This window comes from Tachypleus tridentatus, chromosome 2 (assembly GCF_004210375.1).
Source record: "Tachypleus tridentatus isolate NWPU-2018 chromosome 2, ASM421037v1, whole genome shotgun sequence".
In the NCBI taxonomy this organism is placed as follows: Eukaryota; Metazoa; Arthropoda; class Merostomata; order Xiphosura; family Limulidae; genus Tachypleus; species Tachypleus tridentatus.
The window spans coordinates 54744098-54764374 of NC_134826.1; the positions used below are offsets into that span (position 1 = coordinate 54744098).

The window sequence follows — 20277 nt, forward strand, 5'->3', positions numbered from 1 at the left end:
TGTCTATAAGCACGTCTATTAAATAAAACACCTAAACAAAACTAGCAATACAATTCGAGTAGAGACTTCAGGCCGTTGAAATCGCTCCTTTTGTGTTCTAATAATAACAGAAAATACAATATTTTTACTATCTAGGACAAGAGAATATTTTGTTCTTTTACAATAAAGCACCAGCACTTTATTAGAGGGCGGTGATAATCTGAAATTTCATGGATTAATGAGGGCCACAAACACAGGTCTAATGAGCCCTGTTGTAAAATCGAGGCTCAGACTAAAGGGAGCGGAAGGGGTGGGGATGATGTAAGGCGCGTCTGGATCTGAGCGGCCCGAACCTGTTGTTAACTGTACACTAAACGTACACTATGGTCAGCAGCTTCGGCAACTAAGGAGAGTAAGGCGTTCGAAAATAAAACCGGCTAGACATGCATGAGAACAAACGGCGTAGGAAAACCGCACAATATACAGATAAGATTGATGCAGCTACAAGGTACAAATGGCCTGCCAGATCTAGATCACAAGAGTTTACGCTTGGGAGTAATATTTTAGAATTTCATGCTCTGTTCAATCTGTTGTGATGAAAATTTTACTTAATCTTACACTACGTACAAGATGTAGGTAGATTCTGTGATAGTGCTTGCAAGCCTTGCATGTATACTTAGGCCTACTGACTGATACTTACGGACTATCGCTTAGATCGAAAAGCTTAGAAGCACGCCTATATTAAAGATGTACATTTCGACTACTGAAAAAGCCTACATCTAGGTCTAATTATGTAATTCGATTGGTAAGAACACGAGAATCACAAGAACAAACACACAATTTGTAGGCCTGTGATGCAATAAAACAATTCAACAGACCAAACTGTTGGGGAGATGATTGTATGCACCATACCCCACCTAAAATGAAGGGGGATGTATCCCCATCCCCCCCAAGTATCTACGCCCCTGTATTTTTGGGTTATATCACCCTGACCTTCTGGCCAGGAATACTGGTTATTACATGTTAGGTGTAGTTTGTTTGGTTGTAACATACTGGTCCACTATCTGGTGATAATGGTTACAATAGGTTAGGTGTAGTTTGTTAGGTTCTACTTTACTGACCTGCTGGCCAGTAATACTGGTTATCACATGCTAGGAATAGTTTGTGAGGTTCTATCACACTGATCCTCTGGCCAGAGATACTGGTTATGACATGTTAGGTGTAGTTAGGTTCTATCACACTGACACTCTGGCCTGTGGTACTGGTTACACCATAATAGGTGTAGTTTGTTATATTCTGACATACTGGCCCACTGTCTGGTGATACTGGTTACAACAAGTTAGCTGTACTTTGTTATATTATAACATATTGGCCCACTGTCTGGTGATACTGGTTCCAACAAGTTGAGTGTAGTTTGTTAGGTTCTATCACACTGACCCACTGACCAGTGATACTGGTTATAACAGGTTAGATATTGATATTTTATACTTCTGTGATAACAACGTAGCACCTGTTTAATGTGTTGTGTTACTTTTCATTACATTTGACACAGAAACGTCAATACATATGAAGCGTTTCAGTAAGAGTCCAAATAAAGGAAAACTTACCGAACGATATCCTCAGTCACGAATATATAGCCTTTAAAGAGAGGGTTGTAGGGTATGTCATTGCCGCGAAGGTTCAGCAACCCTGTTAACATAACACGACTTTCACCACTTCACATTTGCTTATTCAATATGTCAGTTTGTATCTATTCAACAGTTTATTCTTAGCAATGTAATCTCGTCTAACGTTTTCTAATGCTGTTATAACGATTAATATATGTCAAGGAACCGAAACTAAAACTTACAAGCTACGTTGTCTAATGCTGTTATAATAGTTCCTTCCACTCCCTCCTCCTTTAGTTTTCTCTGACGTCTTCAACTTTATCCTCCCATCGTTTTCCTTCAACGTGTAGTTATTATTGTGATGAAAAAAACACATGAAAAATTAGGCCAATCACAAAATAAGAAACCTAAACCTGAGTACTTTTGAAAGAAATGTTTCCCTTTAATTCGAGTGGACAGACTGGAAACTGAAACCTTTCAAGAAGAAACTACTCAGGCTATATGGTTTGATTATAATCACATTTTAGCTAAGACATTTGATTGTATATATCCAAGGAAATAATCAAAACATAGCATGTTAAAAGTCGGTGTTAGACAAAACTTATGCTTCATTTGTTTTAGTTTCACTTGTGGTTAAAACTTTTATAACACTTACATGTTTCAGTTTCACTTATGGTTAAAACTTTTATAACACATGTTTTAGTTTCACTTATGGTTAAAACTTTTATAACACTAATATGTTTTAGTTTTACTTATGGTTCAACTCTTATAGCATTAAAAGATTTACCGGCAAACTCCAAACGATGAACAAAGATGGGGAAGTTTGGTTTGGCGGGACGACCTTCCGCTTCTGTCCATATTTTGTCAACTAGACTAAAATGTTCATCAACCAGTTCCATTCCACTTCTAACTAATTCATGTTTCCAGAACAACCACTGTGGGATACGATAAACCTCGTCATGAAATGTTGTAGGGATTGTTAAATAAATGGATAGATTGTTAGTAAAGGATCGGTTAATTAGTTAGACTGGACAAGAAACGACAAAATTTAACTTTATTTATTTGTATAAATAAACTAAATTAAACTACTGTTAAATCCGTGTTTAATACAAAGTACTACTTTTCTTCATCAGTTTATGAAACAACCAGAGACATGCGCAGTGGTTCATCTGCTGGCCCTTCAATCTGATAGATCATCAAGGGTGCTTCCACAACACAACCGGACAAATTAGTAAGTATGAATATACTGGACACTGAATTCAGATAAACCAGTTAAAATACAGACAGTGGACACTATAGTCACATAAATCCAACATGGTCAGCTTGAAGTATAAAGATTGTTCTAAGATATCGCAAGTAGCTGGGGAGTAGCTTGTTACAAACAAACATGTTTGTTAATTTTGAAATTATATATTAATAACTGTGTTACAAATAACCTCCGTTTTATTATTCCAAGTTTAACTGTGTTAGATTATAATACTAGTAGTCAATCTAAGTATCAAAACCAAAACAAGAAGACAAAAAAACATTTAATAGCAAACTGAAACGTTGCACAAACACATTGCAGGAAGAAATAATATCCAACAACAAAGTGAAACGTTGCACAAGCACATTTCAGGTAGAAATAATATTCAACAACAAAGTGAAACGTTGCACAAACAAATTTCTGGTAGAAATAATATCCAACAACAAAGTAAAACGCTGCACAAACACATTGCAGGAATAAATAATACCCAACAACAACGTGAAACACAATGGAGAAGGAGAAACAGAAAAAATATTTTATGGTATAAAATAAAGGTTGTGATAAATTATTTTATAGTGTCATGAAAATACAAGAAGGTTACCCTTCTGTGGTTGATAAGACGAGAATCTGTTCCTACTCTGGAACCCGAAGAAAGTTTGCTACTAATCCATTGTGGAATAGAGGGCGTCCCAGGAGTAAAGTCCTTCATCATAATCCAGTTAGAATCCAGTTCCTGTTGAGCCTGGAGGAAATAGCGACTGTCAGTCCAGAGGGCAGCTCCATCACTATCGTTCACTAATACGACGGCTGTACCTGTTATTTGTGTGTATAATCATGTTAAATACTACAATAAAATGTTAAAGAGATACAAATTCACAAATTTAACAGTTTGATATTTTTAGCAATGGCGTCGTTAGGCACTGGCGCGTGGGAGCCGTGATCCGATTCTACTTGACAGTGCCCCGAATCGACAGTTTGTGTCTTGAAAATCGAAATCGAAAACTGGAGTCGATATCATACTATAGCGCCAAAAAATTCCCATATTAATTTGTCAAAGGTCCTGTTATTTTAAGCACCTAGAGACACCGTTACAGATATACCTCATAATGTCCAATCACATTACAGATAACACCTAATACTATCCAATCACTTTTCAGTTAACGTTTACTCTTAGTTAATCATAACTTACTATTATACGATTTGCAGATCAAAAACGCATAGTATTGTAGAACCAACATTATAGATAACATATGTTACCTTACTAGCATTAATAAAGTAGAACCAATATTGTATATAACACATGTTACCTTACCAGCATTAGTATATATATATATTGTAGAACCAATATGTTACCTTACCAGCAATATGAAGTTTGGAAACATTGGTAATAGATTTATTTCTATGCAATGTTTCGTGTACGTGATCATGTCTTACTGTTAAAGACAAAACTTTGTGGAAATATAAATATGTTATCCCACCAATTACTTTTTGAAAACTTCATACTTGTTTTAAGACGTGACAAAACTCAACAAGTTTATTTTAACAAGTTTTTCTTTTATTCAACTGAATATTTACATAATTCTACTCCTTAGTTGCATGATGTCTGGAAAACTTGAAGTTCATTTAACAGAAAGATAAGAAACTCCATAACCCGAGAGCTTCCGGAATGAGGACCTCTCTTTCAGAGCAAACAGGAGAAAAAAGGTCCACCTTTCGAAAGCGCCCTCCTTGGATACTGTTGATACTGTTTCCAATTATAAACATTACAACACTAAATGTGGAGAGAAATGTCACAAACCTGCTGTTCCTGTGAATCCAGAGACGTACTGGCGCCTCTTGTCGTAGTTGGAGATGTATTCACTCTGTAAAAGAACAGGATGGTTGTAAATCTGAGAAGTGAAGTCTACACTGGTGAAAAACACACAGTCAAATATACATGAAGTATACGTCATTATACTGACTCAGGCGTACATAAGATCTGGAGTTTAAAACAATTAAAAGTACAATTGTTTACAAGGAAATTAAAATTTTCTAGCAACTCTTAAATCCGAACAATTAATAAACGTATAATTTAGTATTTACGTACAATCAGAAAGTATAGAATAGAATATTATTTATTTAAGCAGTCAATATTTGGATACTTAAAGATATAATCAGTCAACATAATAAAATAATTGATTTGTGATACAAACTCACACCAAAACCATTCTGATTTCAGTAAACTAAGGTTTTCGTTATCAACAGTAAACGTGATGCTGAGAGTTTAAATACTGCAAAGAAAAAAAAACGTTCCACGTAGTTTTAAACTTGGAAAAATAGTTTCTTCTGCATTTCCAGACGTAATGAAACAGAACAAGATTAGACATAATTCACCTATAGTCTATAATAACGACATCAGATCAAATCATTGCATACTTTCATATTTATTTGTTTATATTATTTTATTTAGAGGAAGTTTTAACGTCACGCGTTGAGTGTATATCTGGTTCGAGTTTTCTCGAAAGCTTACTGAACGATTTGAACAGTGTAAAACATGAGTTATAGTATATTGTTGATTGGTTAGCTAGTCTTTTACAGTTAAAGATCGATTACTGATTTAATGAGTTTATTAATCAGTTTAATAAATATTGATTTTGTATTTCAGCGAAGCACTAGAGTCATGGTAAAATTAGCAAGTGATTGTTTACCGGTATTTGTGAAGGACTGACACTAGAAACTATGTATGTTGTAAAGCACACATTTAAAGAAAGCAAACTCTCCGTTATCACTGAATGGGTTGGACTTCTTTTTACCAAATAATTATAAAGAACTTATCAAACAATAGAGACGATTCAGTTCTGTATAAATACATATCCCTTAAACGTGAAGAGAGGCGTTACTACAACACATGACAATGATTTTGAAACCACATACATATGTATCCATTCACAATGTTCTAAACGAACTTTATCAGAGAAACATAACTCTATAAGTTCTTTTATCAGCCCAATATTTCAACATCAAATCTGATAAGGTAAAAGGTAAAATCAATCCTTGTCAGAGAAACCAACACTGTTGTCTGCTTAATCTGACAGGATATAAAACTGTTGCTAACAACATATTGTTTAATATCTCCTAGCTAACCGTATTAAATTTTTTAATAAAACGTGTTTTCAAATTAGATCTACCAGCCCCACCTGGTGTTCATCGTCAGTAGGTATGATGTACGCTTGGTAATTATTCTGCGCCATCAGTTCCCGAAACCTCTTCAGTTTTAGTGACGTGTCAGCTCTCATCGAGAACTGACCCTAGAAATACAATACCCGCCATTAAAGCATATGCAAATCAACCTGAATCGTAGTTTGAAAAAATTAACCAATTACAGTTTAACGATTTGTCTTAATTAAGATCTTTTCTGTAGTTCGAAAGATACGCACACAAACCGAAACAAAGAAATAAAAATATTGTCAAACCTCCGGAGAAGGAGGTTTACAAATGAGACATTAAACATTAAGATGAAACTGTGTTATTCGATATTTTTATTATTTATAAATATGAATCGTTTCATCCCGACGTTTCGAAAGTAAAAAGAATATAAGTGTTCACAAGGATAGTATTACAAACTCCAAAACTAAAACACCTGAAGATTTTGATATATTAAAAGAAAAAACAGCTATATTTCGATATCACTTCGTTCGTAAGACATAACTATCACATTGTACTAGTTTAGCACCCTATCTTCCACACGTGTTCCTGTACTCTCTCCTTCTAAACAGGCAAACATAATCTGTTTCTTCTGTGTTCCGTTATGAACATTCTTGGACAATTCATAAGTAGAGACCGACCGTGCACGTGCAGTTCCAGATATAGAAACATCTGAAAAAAAGGACAATTTTGTAGCTCAGCATCTCTACATATGTCGTCCTACGTCACACTGAGATACCACTAGACATTACAGTAGCAAATGTGTCACCCTACGTCACACTGAAATACCACTAGACATTACAGTTGGAAACATTGTTACACCACTATAAACTAATGTATAAAACATGCCATCATACAATAGCCTTACTTTAAGGCCTAGTATCAGAAGAAGACTATACGAAAACAACAAAAGGTTTTACTAATATACTAACACACAATCAATAGCATAATGTTGTGTTATACACTAACATATCATCAACACTAGGTTTTGCTATATACTAACACACAGTCAACACCATGTAAGCTGTTTCATGTTAACGGGTCACTAACATCCAATACCAGGTCAATTTACATGGCTACACCCATGTATACGAGATCAGGTTTGTTAGAGTTTGTCTATCAGTGTACATGTATCACCTTTAGATATCAGTGAAAGTACTGGTTTTTATTATATATCTACAAACAAGTTCCACTGATCTTTAGTGAGTATGAATGAATTTTCTCTTTTCCGTGTAAACTCGTCCTAAACCACAGAATTATTGTTTCTAAGAATGGCTGTTTTTATAAAAGATGATAACCCTACACAAAACTAAGCACGTTAAGAACTGATTTCATTGCAAAGTGTGTTTTTGTTAAATATATATAAAACCCATGCACGAAGCAGTTTAATAAATATTTCTTTTCTGTAACTTTGAAATCCTTATAATTTCTCGAAAAAGCGCTCTCTACTTTACCAGATGCTGTAACTTATACTCTCTCAGTACAACAGTTGTTGAAACAAATATTTATACAATTTGACTGTTTTTTTCATCTAGTTACTAATATGAGAATTTATCTCCAAATGTTTTAAGTTACGATAAGAACCTAACCAAATATCCTGTGACACCATCCAAAAACTCAAGTAACTTAACATAAAATAGTCAGTGACATTATCCTAAAAGCTTAAATCACTTAAGAAAAAATAATCTGTGGTACTATCCTAAAACTCCACTCATTTATGTTACTATAATATAATCTGTGGTACTATTCTGAAAACTCCACACATTTATATTATTATAATATAGTCGGTGGTACTATCCTAAAAAACTCCAAACATATAAGATAGGGTAAGAGCACTTGTTGTAGTTATACATTCAGGCTTAATGATATATATATTATACATATATATTATATATATATTATTGCATATATTATACAAAATATACATTATATGATAGCCTCTGACATCTCATACTTTGCTCAAAGATTAACGAGGAATTCGTTAGTTCAGATTAACATTGATGGCCTTTTAAAAGTTTGTTCTTTAAAACGTCAAATTTTGAATCCAAACATTAAAAACACAGAAAAAACAAACTTGTCTTTAGAATCTGGTGGAACACGGATAAAGTAAGGTATTATGGCAAATAAATTAATTTCGTAATAATAATAACTTAAAAATGAATCGTATTCTAAAGAACTCTACTAGGGCACATTATGTTTTTATAGTAACAATAAAGTGAAAAGGAAGTTTTATGATACCCCGATGAGATGATTTGAGTAAGTTATTATTTGAGATTTAAAAACAAAATTTCCAGAAAATGTTATTTCCAGTTCAACAGTGTAGTTCTCTTCTGAAGGATCTTTTCAAAGTTAATAAATTTATTCCTTTATAAATATCTACATAAATAAAGATTTTTTTGGTCACGACTGGTTTTGAATATATGCCTGCATCAGGTGCCGCCTACAACTTTATAATATTTCCTGCGCCATAATGAAAAATTACATGTTGCCGACCCCTGGGAATATGGAATGAAACCGGTTCAGCTTTTAATAATTCACAACCAACTTATACGCGATGTAGGCCTATAGAGGGTATTTGTTGCTTTTTAGGATAATGATGTTTAATACATTTTTAAAAAGATGTTTGAAAATTCCAGATTATTTCGTTGTATTAGCTTTAAAGTGAAGAGGGAAATGCGATTCATTTCTTTGAATAAACATATGATCTATAAATTTTGCATACCAAAGTTTGGAACACATCTACACAAACTTACATATCCCCAACATCAGCAAGACGACACACTGCATGTTCGACTGATTCAGGTTCAACAATCACTTAAACACCGTGTCTAACCCAAAACTAGAGCAGCAGAAATCGGTACTGCTCCAAACTTTCAAACGAACCGATACCAAAAAAAAAAAAAAAAAAAAGATATGAAGGCGCTACTGTCGAATCCAGGATTCTGAATCATTTACATGCACAATAAAATAGTATAAGTATGATAAGCCTAGCACGAGAAGAGATAGCGATGTTGCTATTGTTTCACTTCCCTTAGTAACAATTCACTCAGGTTCTTTAATTATCTTGAATATTGAAATCGTGTCCTACGCCCAGATAAAGTGACGTATTATTTACTTTTAAATTCTTGGTAAAAGATATGATAGAGAACCAAATATTAGGAAGACAATAATTCATGCACGTTATCAAATAACTGATCCAATTTTCAAGTAACGAGTTAATATAAACAAAAACAAACAGGTTCATTACTAATGCCTAAAATATATCAATGCTGTTTTGAGTGAAAACTAACAATCTCCAAAACTCGTATAATATTAATATTTGTTTATAGTTTGAAATTCCTGAATATGAAAACATTAACTTGATCATCCTTCAGGTTTCAATAAAACTATTTCAGATATGTATTGCACTCTGTATAAAGCTATTACAAAAGCAACAAATAATGGTTTTGACCGGATATCCTCATATTAGACTGGATTCAGGTAGACGTGGTTATACACACTAAAAACAGCAGATATCTACAACTTCATAATATCGTGTGTGATAATATCGTATGTTCTTTGTGTGTGAGATATCACTGAAGGTCATTTATGTGAATGCTGCACGAGTCAGTTCTTCATACTGAAACTGTCATTGCTGCCGTACCACATTGGTGGCAGTCATATTTAATTAAACTGCATAATATCTATATGTACTGTGACTACCAGGGAGAATAGAAGCGCATAAAAAAAACTAGTAGAAGACACTAATGTTGTAAATGACACAATAGCTATTATGTTTAGTTGATATTTGAAAGAATCCATTCTTAGCATTATTATTTGATTCTTCAGTTAAGTTCATATTTGATCAGATTGGTTTTAACAGCATAAGGCAATATTCTTAAAAGTCATGCATATTTCACATTACCTTCAGAGATGTGGCTTTATTATAAACTGTATACAGTTGTAGATACACTTATCTCAGAGATGTGGCTGTATTATAAACTGTGTACAGCTGTAGATACACTTATCTCAGAGATGTGGCTTTATTATAAACTGTACAGTTTATAATAGTTATAATAAAAGTTACAGATACACTTATCTGAATAACTGTTAAAATAAATGGGCACATTTCTTGTCAAATAGAAGGCAGTGGCTGACTCGTATTAACAGACAATCTACCTGAACAGCAAGGCTTCACAATTGGCTATCTACAGTATGTTCATTGTGAAATAGTGATAACCAGCATCATTGACGAGGAAACTAACCAACGATCCAGAGACTGGACAGTTGAAGTATCTGGAAATGGAACACGTATTAATGCTAGCCTATATGGAGACATACTGGTGGAATCACACTGGTGAAATGGTTGATGGAGATATGCTGGTGGTGATATACTGGTGAAATGGCTGGTTAAGATATATTGGTGATATGGCTGGCAGAGATACACTGGTGAAATGGCTGGATAGATACAGCAACTGAATTGTTGAAATGATTGCTGAGAAACTGCCACTTTCACATGATACAGCTTATGGAAAGCTTCATGGAGTAAAAAAAGATGTGCTTTGAACATGATAGCCTTACAACCAAGCTTTTTGCAATGGCAACTACACTACAGAGCTATTGTCAAGGTGCACAGGCATCAGACAGAACATGACTTGTTGTGACAACATGTACTGTAACGACATAGTGAAACTCCAAAACTGTCTTAATATAAAGTACTTGATATTCGTAATACTTTTTTGGACATCAGCCAAAATTCAGGATGAAAAGTAGTTAGTAATTAATATTCAGTAATGTGTATATAATAATTATTAGCAATTTGTTAACAGTTAGGCTTAGACTACTAACAAGGACAATGACTGATATAAAAATGGCATAATAAGGTATTTGGGATGACATTTAAGTCCGTATAAATTTTCAGAAATACAGTTTTCAACTTTCAAGTTACAGACTATTTGTTATTCATTTCACTGTTGGTGATATTTCATTGTGTTCAGTAATAGATTACATGTTACAAAACACAGTGTAAAGAACTATTCAAACTGCTAATTTCTTGTTTTACATGTAAAAATAGTTAAGAAATATAAGTAGTAATTAACAGAGATGAAAATGTTTCTAATCTAGACATTTCTGTTGTTGTTTAGCTGGAAGGAAGTTTAATTTATTGTAATGGTTGTGTCTGAAACAATTTGCACCACATATAAAAGACAATTGAAGATAGTGTGTGTGAGTAACTTTGTTGATCAGTTGATGAGCAATTAGTGCATTATTTAGTTATTTGTTTGTTATTGCCAGCCACTTAAGTTCAGTGTTGTAAATACTGAATTTGTGTTAGAAAACGTATCTTAATATATATACAATACCCAAATAGGACATCAGTGGGCATGCTCTTCCACAGATCTCTTTCCTTTGAAACACAAAGAATTTCTTACATTGATTTATTTCTTTGTTTAGCTAGATTCATAACACTAGTTTATCTACGTCTTCTGTGGTCTCTCTTTCATTAAAACTTTCCAGTTTTGTCTTTTCTTATAATGTGCCCGAGAAACTTCAACTGATGTAAAACTATTGAACATTCTGTTGATACTTAAACAATGAAAAAATTAGTGATATGCCTGTTATACATAGTTTAATTGTGATGTGAAGCCTATCGTGAAAATTAATTATGATAACTGTGTAAGTTTAAGTAACAGAAAATTTTTATTATCGTTGAGTAGACTGGATTAGTTCTAAAACTGAATAATTCAGCAGAATAATGGAACCATAACAACAGTACTTGTATTAAATTATGTGTGACTTGTATGTTAACAGAGATCCCTCACACACTTCAGTGCATAAGGTGCTTAAAAAGTTGAGTGGATTTCAAACCCATCAGTGATTTGAAGGTTCAGCCATGTTTTTTGATACACCAATAACTGTATCTTAATATGGGGCAGGTACTGAAGTATGGAATAGAGAAAACAGGAAGAAATTGATGAATAAACTCCCAGAATATCTTTAGCCAATAGTGAAGAAAATATACAGTAACAGTCATTACCTTTTGTCACATCTTACAAAAGTTTGGTACCTAAAATATTTAACTTTAATGATAGGTTTGTGTATCAAAATTGTTCAGAATTAAAATACATTATTATTCTTGTCTAAGAGAGGAAGAAAGAACTCAGACATCTTGTACTTAGGGTAAGGAATTACAACTCATTGATAAAAAAAACACCTTCGAGCAGTTATTTAAAAGATGTAAATCTTTATTATTTCCCAAATTACAGTTTGCATAACTTCCTGAAAGAGATAAAACAAAGATTGATACATTGTTAATTATTAAAGTATAATTTACAATGAAAGTGACTGGTAGAACTAAAACTTATTACATTGTTACCAAACAAAATGCTTTGCACACATAATATACATGTAAAGATGATTGCATTTCCTTGTCTGTTGCACCACAAGCCTGCTTTATTTGACCCTGTTCAAGAAAACTACAAATATGAACACACACAAACAAATACACATCAAGTGACAAATAATAGTGTTTTCCAAAATCATTGGTATTAATAATATATAACAACATGAATAAAATGAAAATGGTTTATAAAGGTTTACTTAGTTTGATTGTAAATTAATAAACTTCATCAATGACTAATTTCATTAACACTATTTCTGTTCTAAACATGACTGTGAGGCACTGTAACAACAATTCAATTCATGCTGTTTCAGCTAACACTACATAAATCAAGTGAAAACAATGACATTATGAGGTGATAACCTATCTTGAAGGTTTCAGATTGTGATGACACAGAATAAAACTTTCTCATTATTTAAATATATTTCCATAGTAATAACAATGTTGAACATACACAAAACTCTCTTTAGTCTACTTGAGATAATAGAAAATATTCCACAAACCCTAATTAAACTGTTCTAGTGTAATGTTGGTGTCCCATCTAGGGAGCAGAGTCTTGTGTTGCCTCCAGAGATTTGGGTCTAGTGACTGTGTCTCAGCTATAGCTTCTGATAAAATGCTGGTTTCTCATCTGGAGACTTGCATCTAGTGTTTGTGTCTCATCTGGAGATTTGGGTCTAGTGTTGATATCCCATCTGTAGATTAAGACCTAGTACTGTTGTTTAAGCTGAAGATCAGTGTTGTTCTATCCATTACTTGGAGTTTAGCCTTACCATCCTGGGTATGTATTATATATAGACACACTCAAGAAAACAAATATATTGAAGGAAGTGACCAAAGAAAGTTAAACAATATGAAAATGACTTCAAAAATATCCTGATGCAAACCTGTATTTTTATGTATTTGCAATTTCAATTATTTCTTGTAAATTAACAGTAATAAATAAAAAGTTTGTAGAAATCTTTTTAAAAGTCATTTTCTTTTAGTCTAAAACTAACTTAAATAACAATTTTCATCTTTCCAGAAGACTACAACCTTCAAAATAACAGAGTAATATAAATAGTTATTTAGATTTGATATCTTAATAACAATTACCTTCATCACCTACAAATAGCCGAGTTGTCACATACTTTTCTATACTGTTAGGGTTACTGGATATAGAAATTAATAATGTTTCACAACAAAGCATGCGTCATTTCTATTATGTGAATCTCAAAAGCAGATTTGTACTACACATATAGTACATTTTTACTACACATATATATTTAAAAAAATTCAATTATATTTTCTTTCCACTGATAAGAAATGGCTTCAAGCTATGCAGAACAGCAGATGGACAGTCTACCATACTGGCAGATGGATATCTGTGTTGATTTGCTGTCTCTGTTCAGCCTATAGGAAACAATCATATCAGATTCAGTTTTAAATTAACTCTCTAAGTTACAGCTCAAACTACAGTTGTTTCCAACAGATATAATGTTTGCACTACTAATTGTATTTAACTGATATCACGTTTGGATCACAACTGTTTCTAACTGATACCATGTTTCGACCACAACTGTCTCTATCTGATACCATGTTTGGATCACAACTGTCTCTATCTGATACCATGTTTGGATCACAACTGTCTCTATCTGATATCCTGTTTGGATCACAACTGTCTCTATCTGATATCATGTTTGGATCACAACTGTCTCTATCTGATATCATGTTTGGATCACAACTGTCTCTATCTGATATCATGTTTGGATCACAACTGTCTCTATCTGATATCATGTTTGGATCACAACTGTCTCTATCTGATATCATGTTTGGATCACAACTGTTTCTCTGCAAATTACTGCCATCTACAATCTTCAGAGTTAAACATTAACCCTTCTTTACTTTACTTCATTTTCAGCTACTTTACAGCTGAAGAGATAAGAGTACTTATAAAAAATTCTACCTAACATTGTTGGGTCACAAAGTATATTTGTTTTGGACATTCTTGCAAAGTTACGAAAGGCCTATCTTTTCTAGCCATCCCTAATTTTGAGTACTTAAACAAGAGGTAAAACAGTTAGCTATTCTTAATTCTGAACAATTAGACAAGAGGTAAAACAGCTAGCTATTCATAATTTTGAACAATTAGATAATAGGTAAAACAGCTATCCCATATTTTGAATGATTAGACAAGAGGTAAAACAGTTAGCTATCCCTAATTTTCAACTAATAGACAACAGGTAAAACAGCTATCCCTAAGTTTGAACAATTAGACAAGAGGTAAAACAGTTAGCTATCCCTAAGTTTGAACAATTAGATAAGAGGTAAAACAGTTAGCTATCCCTAATTTTCAACTAATAGACAAGAGGTAAAACAGTTAGCTATCCCTTATTTTTAAAACAAAGTAGAGAAAAGTAGAACAATTAGCTATCCTTAATTTTCAACAATTAGACAATAGGTAAAACAATTTACTGTCCATAATTTTAAACAAAGTAAAGAAAAAGCAAAACAGTAAGCTATCAACAGCATCCACTAAGATTCTTGGATTACTCCAGATGAATAATGAGATATGAACATCACTCTTATAATACACTCACAACCCTAAACTAAAGAATGCAGTTTTTGCTATAATGTAATGGAAAACATAATCCATCAGATTACAACACACTTACCACTAAGTCAGACTGAGGCCACAAGAAATCTGACAAATAAAAATTTTCTTTAAATCATCACACTATGTTTAAGGCTATTAACAAACAACTGATGTAAATTATTTTCAAAACTTTATGAACATAATCAGGTCATGCACGTCATTAAGACTGGAGTTTTGGCATATTGTTTCAAACAGGTTACCTGAAGTTGTTGTTATTCCTGGATTTGGATTATCTGTAGTTTCTTCTTCATCTGGGTCTTGCTTTAATTGTGGATTCAGAGATTTCTCTACAAATGTAAAATATCCCATGTATTACAAAATAGATGTGTGATAACAATACACAATATTATACATACAAGGTTATTTCACATATGCTATTTGTTGAAAATAAAATACTCTGTTATAAAAAAAGTTGCTGAAACTAAAGTTCTTAAAAAACTACAAAGAATTTACATTATAACATTAATAAACAGACATACGTCCTCAAGATCTATTATCACATCACAATAACGTCAATAAATAGATATTGTCTTGTTCTATTATCCCATCACAATCATGTCAATAAACAGATATTGTCTTGTTCTATTATCACATCACAATAAACAGATACCGTCTTGTTCCATTATCACATCACAATCATGTCAATAAACAGATATTGTCTTGTTCTATTATCACATCACAATCATGTCAATAAACAGATATTGTCTTGTTCTATTATCACATCACAATCATGTCAATAAATAGATATTGTCTTGTTCTATTATCACATCACAATAAACAGATACCGTCTTGTTCCATTATCACATCACAATCATGTCAATAAACAGATATTGTCTTGTTCCATTATCACATCACAATCATGTCAATAAACAGATATTGTCTTGTTCTATTATCACATCACAATCATGTCAATAAATAGATATTGTCTTGTTCTATTACCACATCACAATCATGTCAATAAATAGATATTGTCTTGTTCTATTACCACATCACAATCATGTCAATAAATAGATATTGTCTTGTTCTATTACCACATCACAATCATGTCAATAAACAGATATTGTCTTGTTCCATTATCACATCACAATCATGTCAATAAACAGATATTGTCTTGTTCTATTATCACATCACAATCATGTCAATAAATAGATATTGTCTTGTTCTATTACCACATCACAATCATGTCAATAAATAGATATTGTCTTGTTCTATTACCACATCACAATCATGTCAATAATCAGATATCATCTTGTGATGTGGTAAAAAAACAAGACAATATCTGTTTATTGACATTATTGTGATCCGATAATAGAACAAGATGATATCTGTTTATTAACATTCTTGTGATGAGATAACAGAACACATCACAAGAATGTCAATAAACAGATATCGTCTTGTTCTATTATCGGATCACAATAATGTCAACAAACAGATATTGTCTTGTTTTATTATCGCATCACAATAATGTTAATAAACAGATACCGTCTTGTTCTATTATCGCATCACAATAATGTTAATAAACAGATACCGTCTTGTTCTATTATCGCATCACAATAATGTTAATAAACAGATACCGTCTTGTTCTATTATCGCATCACAATAATGTTAATAAACAGATACCGTCTTGTTCTATTATCACAATAATGTTAATAAACAGATACTGTCTTGTTCTATTATCACAATAATGTTAATAAACAGATACCGTCTCGTTCTATTATCACAATAATGTTAATAAACAGATATGGTCTCATTCTATTATCACAATAATGTTAATAAACAGATACCGTCTCATTCTATTATCATAATAATGTTAATAAACAGATATCGTCTTGTTCTATTATCACAATAATGTTAATAAACATATATCGTCTTGTTCTATTATCACAATAATGTTAATAAACAGATAACGTCTTGTTATATTATCACAATAATGTTAATATACAGACATTATCTTGCTATATTATCCCAATAATGTTAATAAACAGACCTCATCTTGTTCTGTTGTCACATCACAATAATGTTAATAAATAGATATCATCTTGTTCTATTATCACATCACAATAATGTTAATAAACACACTTGTAGGTCTATTTTACCATAATAATGTCAACAGATACACATTTAGTTTTATTATATCATAATAATGTCAACAGACACTTCTTCTAGTTCTATTACATCATAATAAAGTAAACAGATACACTTCTTTCAGTTTTATATGTCATAATCATAGCAACAGAAACAGTTCTTCTACTTTTATTATATCATAATATTATCAAAAGACACACTTCTTCTAGTTCTATTATATTACGAGTTAGAGGTATTGTGGAAGCAGCAGCATAGATAAAACATAAAACTTCTTTAAAATAAAAAAAGTGTGAGACAAAAATCAGTTCAACACATGAACTGAAATATTCAGTTTTTGTTTTTTTTTGTATTAGGTTATACTGAAACTTCTTATTAAGACTTTAGCCATGTTCCAAAACTTGAGTCTCCCTGCATCTCTTACATGGGTTTTATTTAATGATAAATGGATGATTTGTCTGTACAAAAATGGACAACTTACATTGTTGGGTTATTGTTAGTTCAAATATTTCACTTACATTATACAGCAGACTTTCATACATCAATTAAATTGGTTTATGGAATTTTATTACCTGAACAAAAGTAGCAGTAATAAAAGAAAAAAATTATTCTTAAGGAACAGATCTTGTATGACAAACATAAATGCTGTCCAGCAGAAGCAAGAGAAAAAGGCATAATAAGGAAATTACAACATAAATAGTTTATACAATAAATAAAAACTTACTAATTAGTTTTTCCAAGTAGTAAAGCTTGCTCAAAGCTGTATCTGATTTGTATTCTGTAGCTGCCTGGGCGGACTGCAACTGAGAATACTGAACTAACAGGTGGTGAACATTTTCCTGCATGACCTATGGAAACAAAGATTAAAGTTAAGCCTAAATCTAGAATACAAAGTATACTACTGCATATGCATGTTTTAAAGCAAATTGAGTGAGTATTATTTTGTTATATTTTCTGTAGTAGTGAATTTTAATACATAATAAATACCAGTAGCATAAAATATGAATTTTTGAGTTATCATTTTGAATTAGAAAATGGTTGACAAGAAAGCATCATTAAGCCTACAATTTATGCATTTTAACATGCTATTGTTTACAAGCAATAGCATATCAAGCAAACCAGTAGATATTTGACATGTAATTCAGAAAAAAAGTTTATTTTGAAATTGTCGACAGGTAAATAGGTGGAGAAATACAGTGCCACCTGTGATCAATATGAGTTTAGGCAACTAAAATAATAATTTTGTTGTCTCTGTGTTTTAACATTTTGCCAAGTGATGGTTTTATTTAACAAATATGGTCTGCTATGATACACTGCAAAAATAGTAGACAAAGACCCAGTTTAAAAGTTTATATCCTATCTTTAAATTTAAATCATTGAAAAAATGTTCATCTTTAATATTTGTGGTCTAAACGATTAACTACACTCAAATGAAAATCAAACTGAAATTCAGAGTCACTTCAATGTAAATAACTAGATCAATGATTGCTACAATTCTTGTACTAGAACAAGTACTTGAAGAAGTCTTAACACAGTCCAATATGTAGATGTAAAAACAATACCTTCAGTTCATCGTCATAATCTTTCACCAAATTGCTCAAGGTAACATTAAGAAACTGACCCATAGCTGTTTCACCACTGCCATCTTGGATTTTGTATTCCGTGTTTAGTGACCCGTTTAGCTTAAAAGTGAAAAAAATAAAATATTGATTAGATTACAGAACACAATTACAATGCCCTAAATCTAGGTAACTATCAAGTGATCTGTTAAAACTTCCCATCATGCAGCATTGTTTTATTTTAAATAATAAAAAAGTGTCATTTTCTCATTAAATGTTACTGATGTAATACTTCAAATCCTTTTGAGACATTGCTCTTTGTTTTTCTCTGCTCATAAACCCATTCAGTAACCTTTTTCATTGGTTAGTCATCAGTGATTGAGACTATTTCTTTGTGGCAGATATTAGTGCTGATACCAAATGTTTTAAAGTAGCCAGTTAAAAAAAAAAAAAAAAAAGGCTTCAGATACTCGTGCTCCTGAAAGAACCTTACTCTTACTTATTGTCCTGCTTAGAATGGTGTACATTTATAAATATAACTTCAAACTAAATACACTGACAACAGATGTCTTAATTTTTAATTGCAATGTCCTAACACATTAGAAGAGTACAAGTACAAATTACTAAATTATCTTTAAAACTCTAAGTAAGTTTAGTGTTAAAACCATGAGAAGTTCTTTATAAACTGTTTTGTTAGACAATGTTTTAATCTTCAAGTTGAGACCTTTACCTGGTCCAATTCCAGATATCATTTATTAAAATATTAACTAAGGAATATCAGATACAGTTTCCATCAATGATACAATATTTTATATTTATTCATCATACAATTAAAAATTTCCCATTTTTTCAGTCCTAATCGAGTTCTTAATTTTTATTAGTTACTTTAACAAATATATCTTGAAACTTTCACATCATCTCTTGCACCAAATTATCATTTGTAATGGCACTGCTACAGTTTGGATTTCACTACCTGTAGAAGGCAGAATACAGATAGCCCATTGTATGACTGTATACTGACGAACACCCAAACCAAACCCTGATTACAACTGTAAAGCAGCTGTCAATGGAATACATTCACTCAATTTTCTCATCAACTTGTAATGTTCCAAATGTCTGGTTAAATACATTTAAAAATACACAATAAGCATGATTTTACTCAATCTTTTATTCATTACGTTTCCTCAATACATGACAAAATATTAAAATGTGTACTTAAATAAACAAACAGATGAAATTAAAACTAAAAAACTATTAACTGTGAAAGCTAAGATATAAATAAAAAATGTAAATTGAAGAGAAAACAATATCTTTTGTTACCTGATAAATCAGCTCAGAATACAACTTAGCCATATCTTGAGCTTCCTTCAATATTTCTGGCCAAGTGATGTCCATGTTGGTCACAATTCCAGCCATTAGGAGCTCACTTAGCTTGTTCTGCAGTTTGTTACTGACCTACACAGATTGAATATGAATTTTGTTCACTGACAACGACAATGTCTTAATTAACTGTTCTTTTAACTGGTGATATAAGATTTTCCTCAAGTAACTTCAGACCATATTGAAAGAAATTAAAGAAGAAAACCATTATGTTTTTTCACAAAAAT

The 20277-nt window shown here is 32.1% G+C and overlaps 1 protein-coding gene and 1 pseudogene across 15 annotated transcripts in view; both read right to left on the minus strand.

The window, feature by feature from the left end:
* LOC143243850 (xaa-Pro aminopeptidase ApepP-like) overlaps positions 1–8923 on the minus strand; it is a 44055-nt pseudogene extending 35132 nt beyond the window's left edge. Inside the window, exons 1-8 of the transcript XR_013024783.1 lie at positions 8769–8923; positions 6545–6687; positions 6009–6119; positions 4631–4694; positions 3434–3645; positions 2374–2521; positions 1829–1923; positions 1587–1668 (exon numbers count right to left, since the gene is read on the minus strand). The product of XR_013024783.1 is annotated as a xaa-Pro aminopeptidase ApepP-like (transcript). The remainder of the gene's footprint in view (positions 1–1586; positions 1669–1828; positions 1924–2373; positions 2522–3433; positions 3646–4630; positions 4695–6008; positions 6120–6544; positions 6688–8768) is intronic.
* Positions 8924–12216: 3293 nt separating this feature from the next.
* The window catches only part of LOC143243851 (uncharacterized), a 42371-nt gene continuing 34310 nt past the window's right edge, over positions 12217–20277 (minus strand). For 9 of the 14 annotated variants that reach the window (XM_076487576.1, XM_076487572.1, XM_076487564.1 and 6 more), the window contains 5 exons: positions 19991–20125; positions 18674–18793; positions 17836–17959; positions 15230–15316; positions 12217–13089 (listed from right to left, as the gene is read on the minus strand). In XM_076487576.1, coding sequence (XP_076343691.1) covers positions 13040–13089; positions 15230–15316; positions 17836–17959; positions 18674–18793; positions 19991–20125 — 516 coding nt within the window. In that variant the 3' untranslated portion in view covers positions 12217–13039. Of the gene's footprint in view, positions 13787–15229; positions 15317–17835; positions 17960–18673; positions 18794–19990; positions 20126–20277 lie in introns of all 14 variants that reach the window. The other 5 variants (XM_076487577.1, XM_076487578.1, XR_013024784.1 and 2 more) reach the window with 4 other exon arrangements.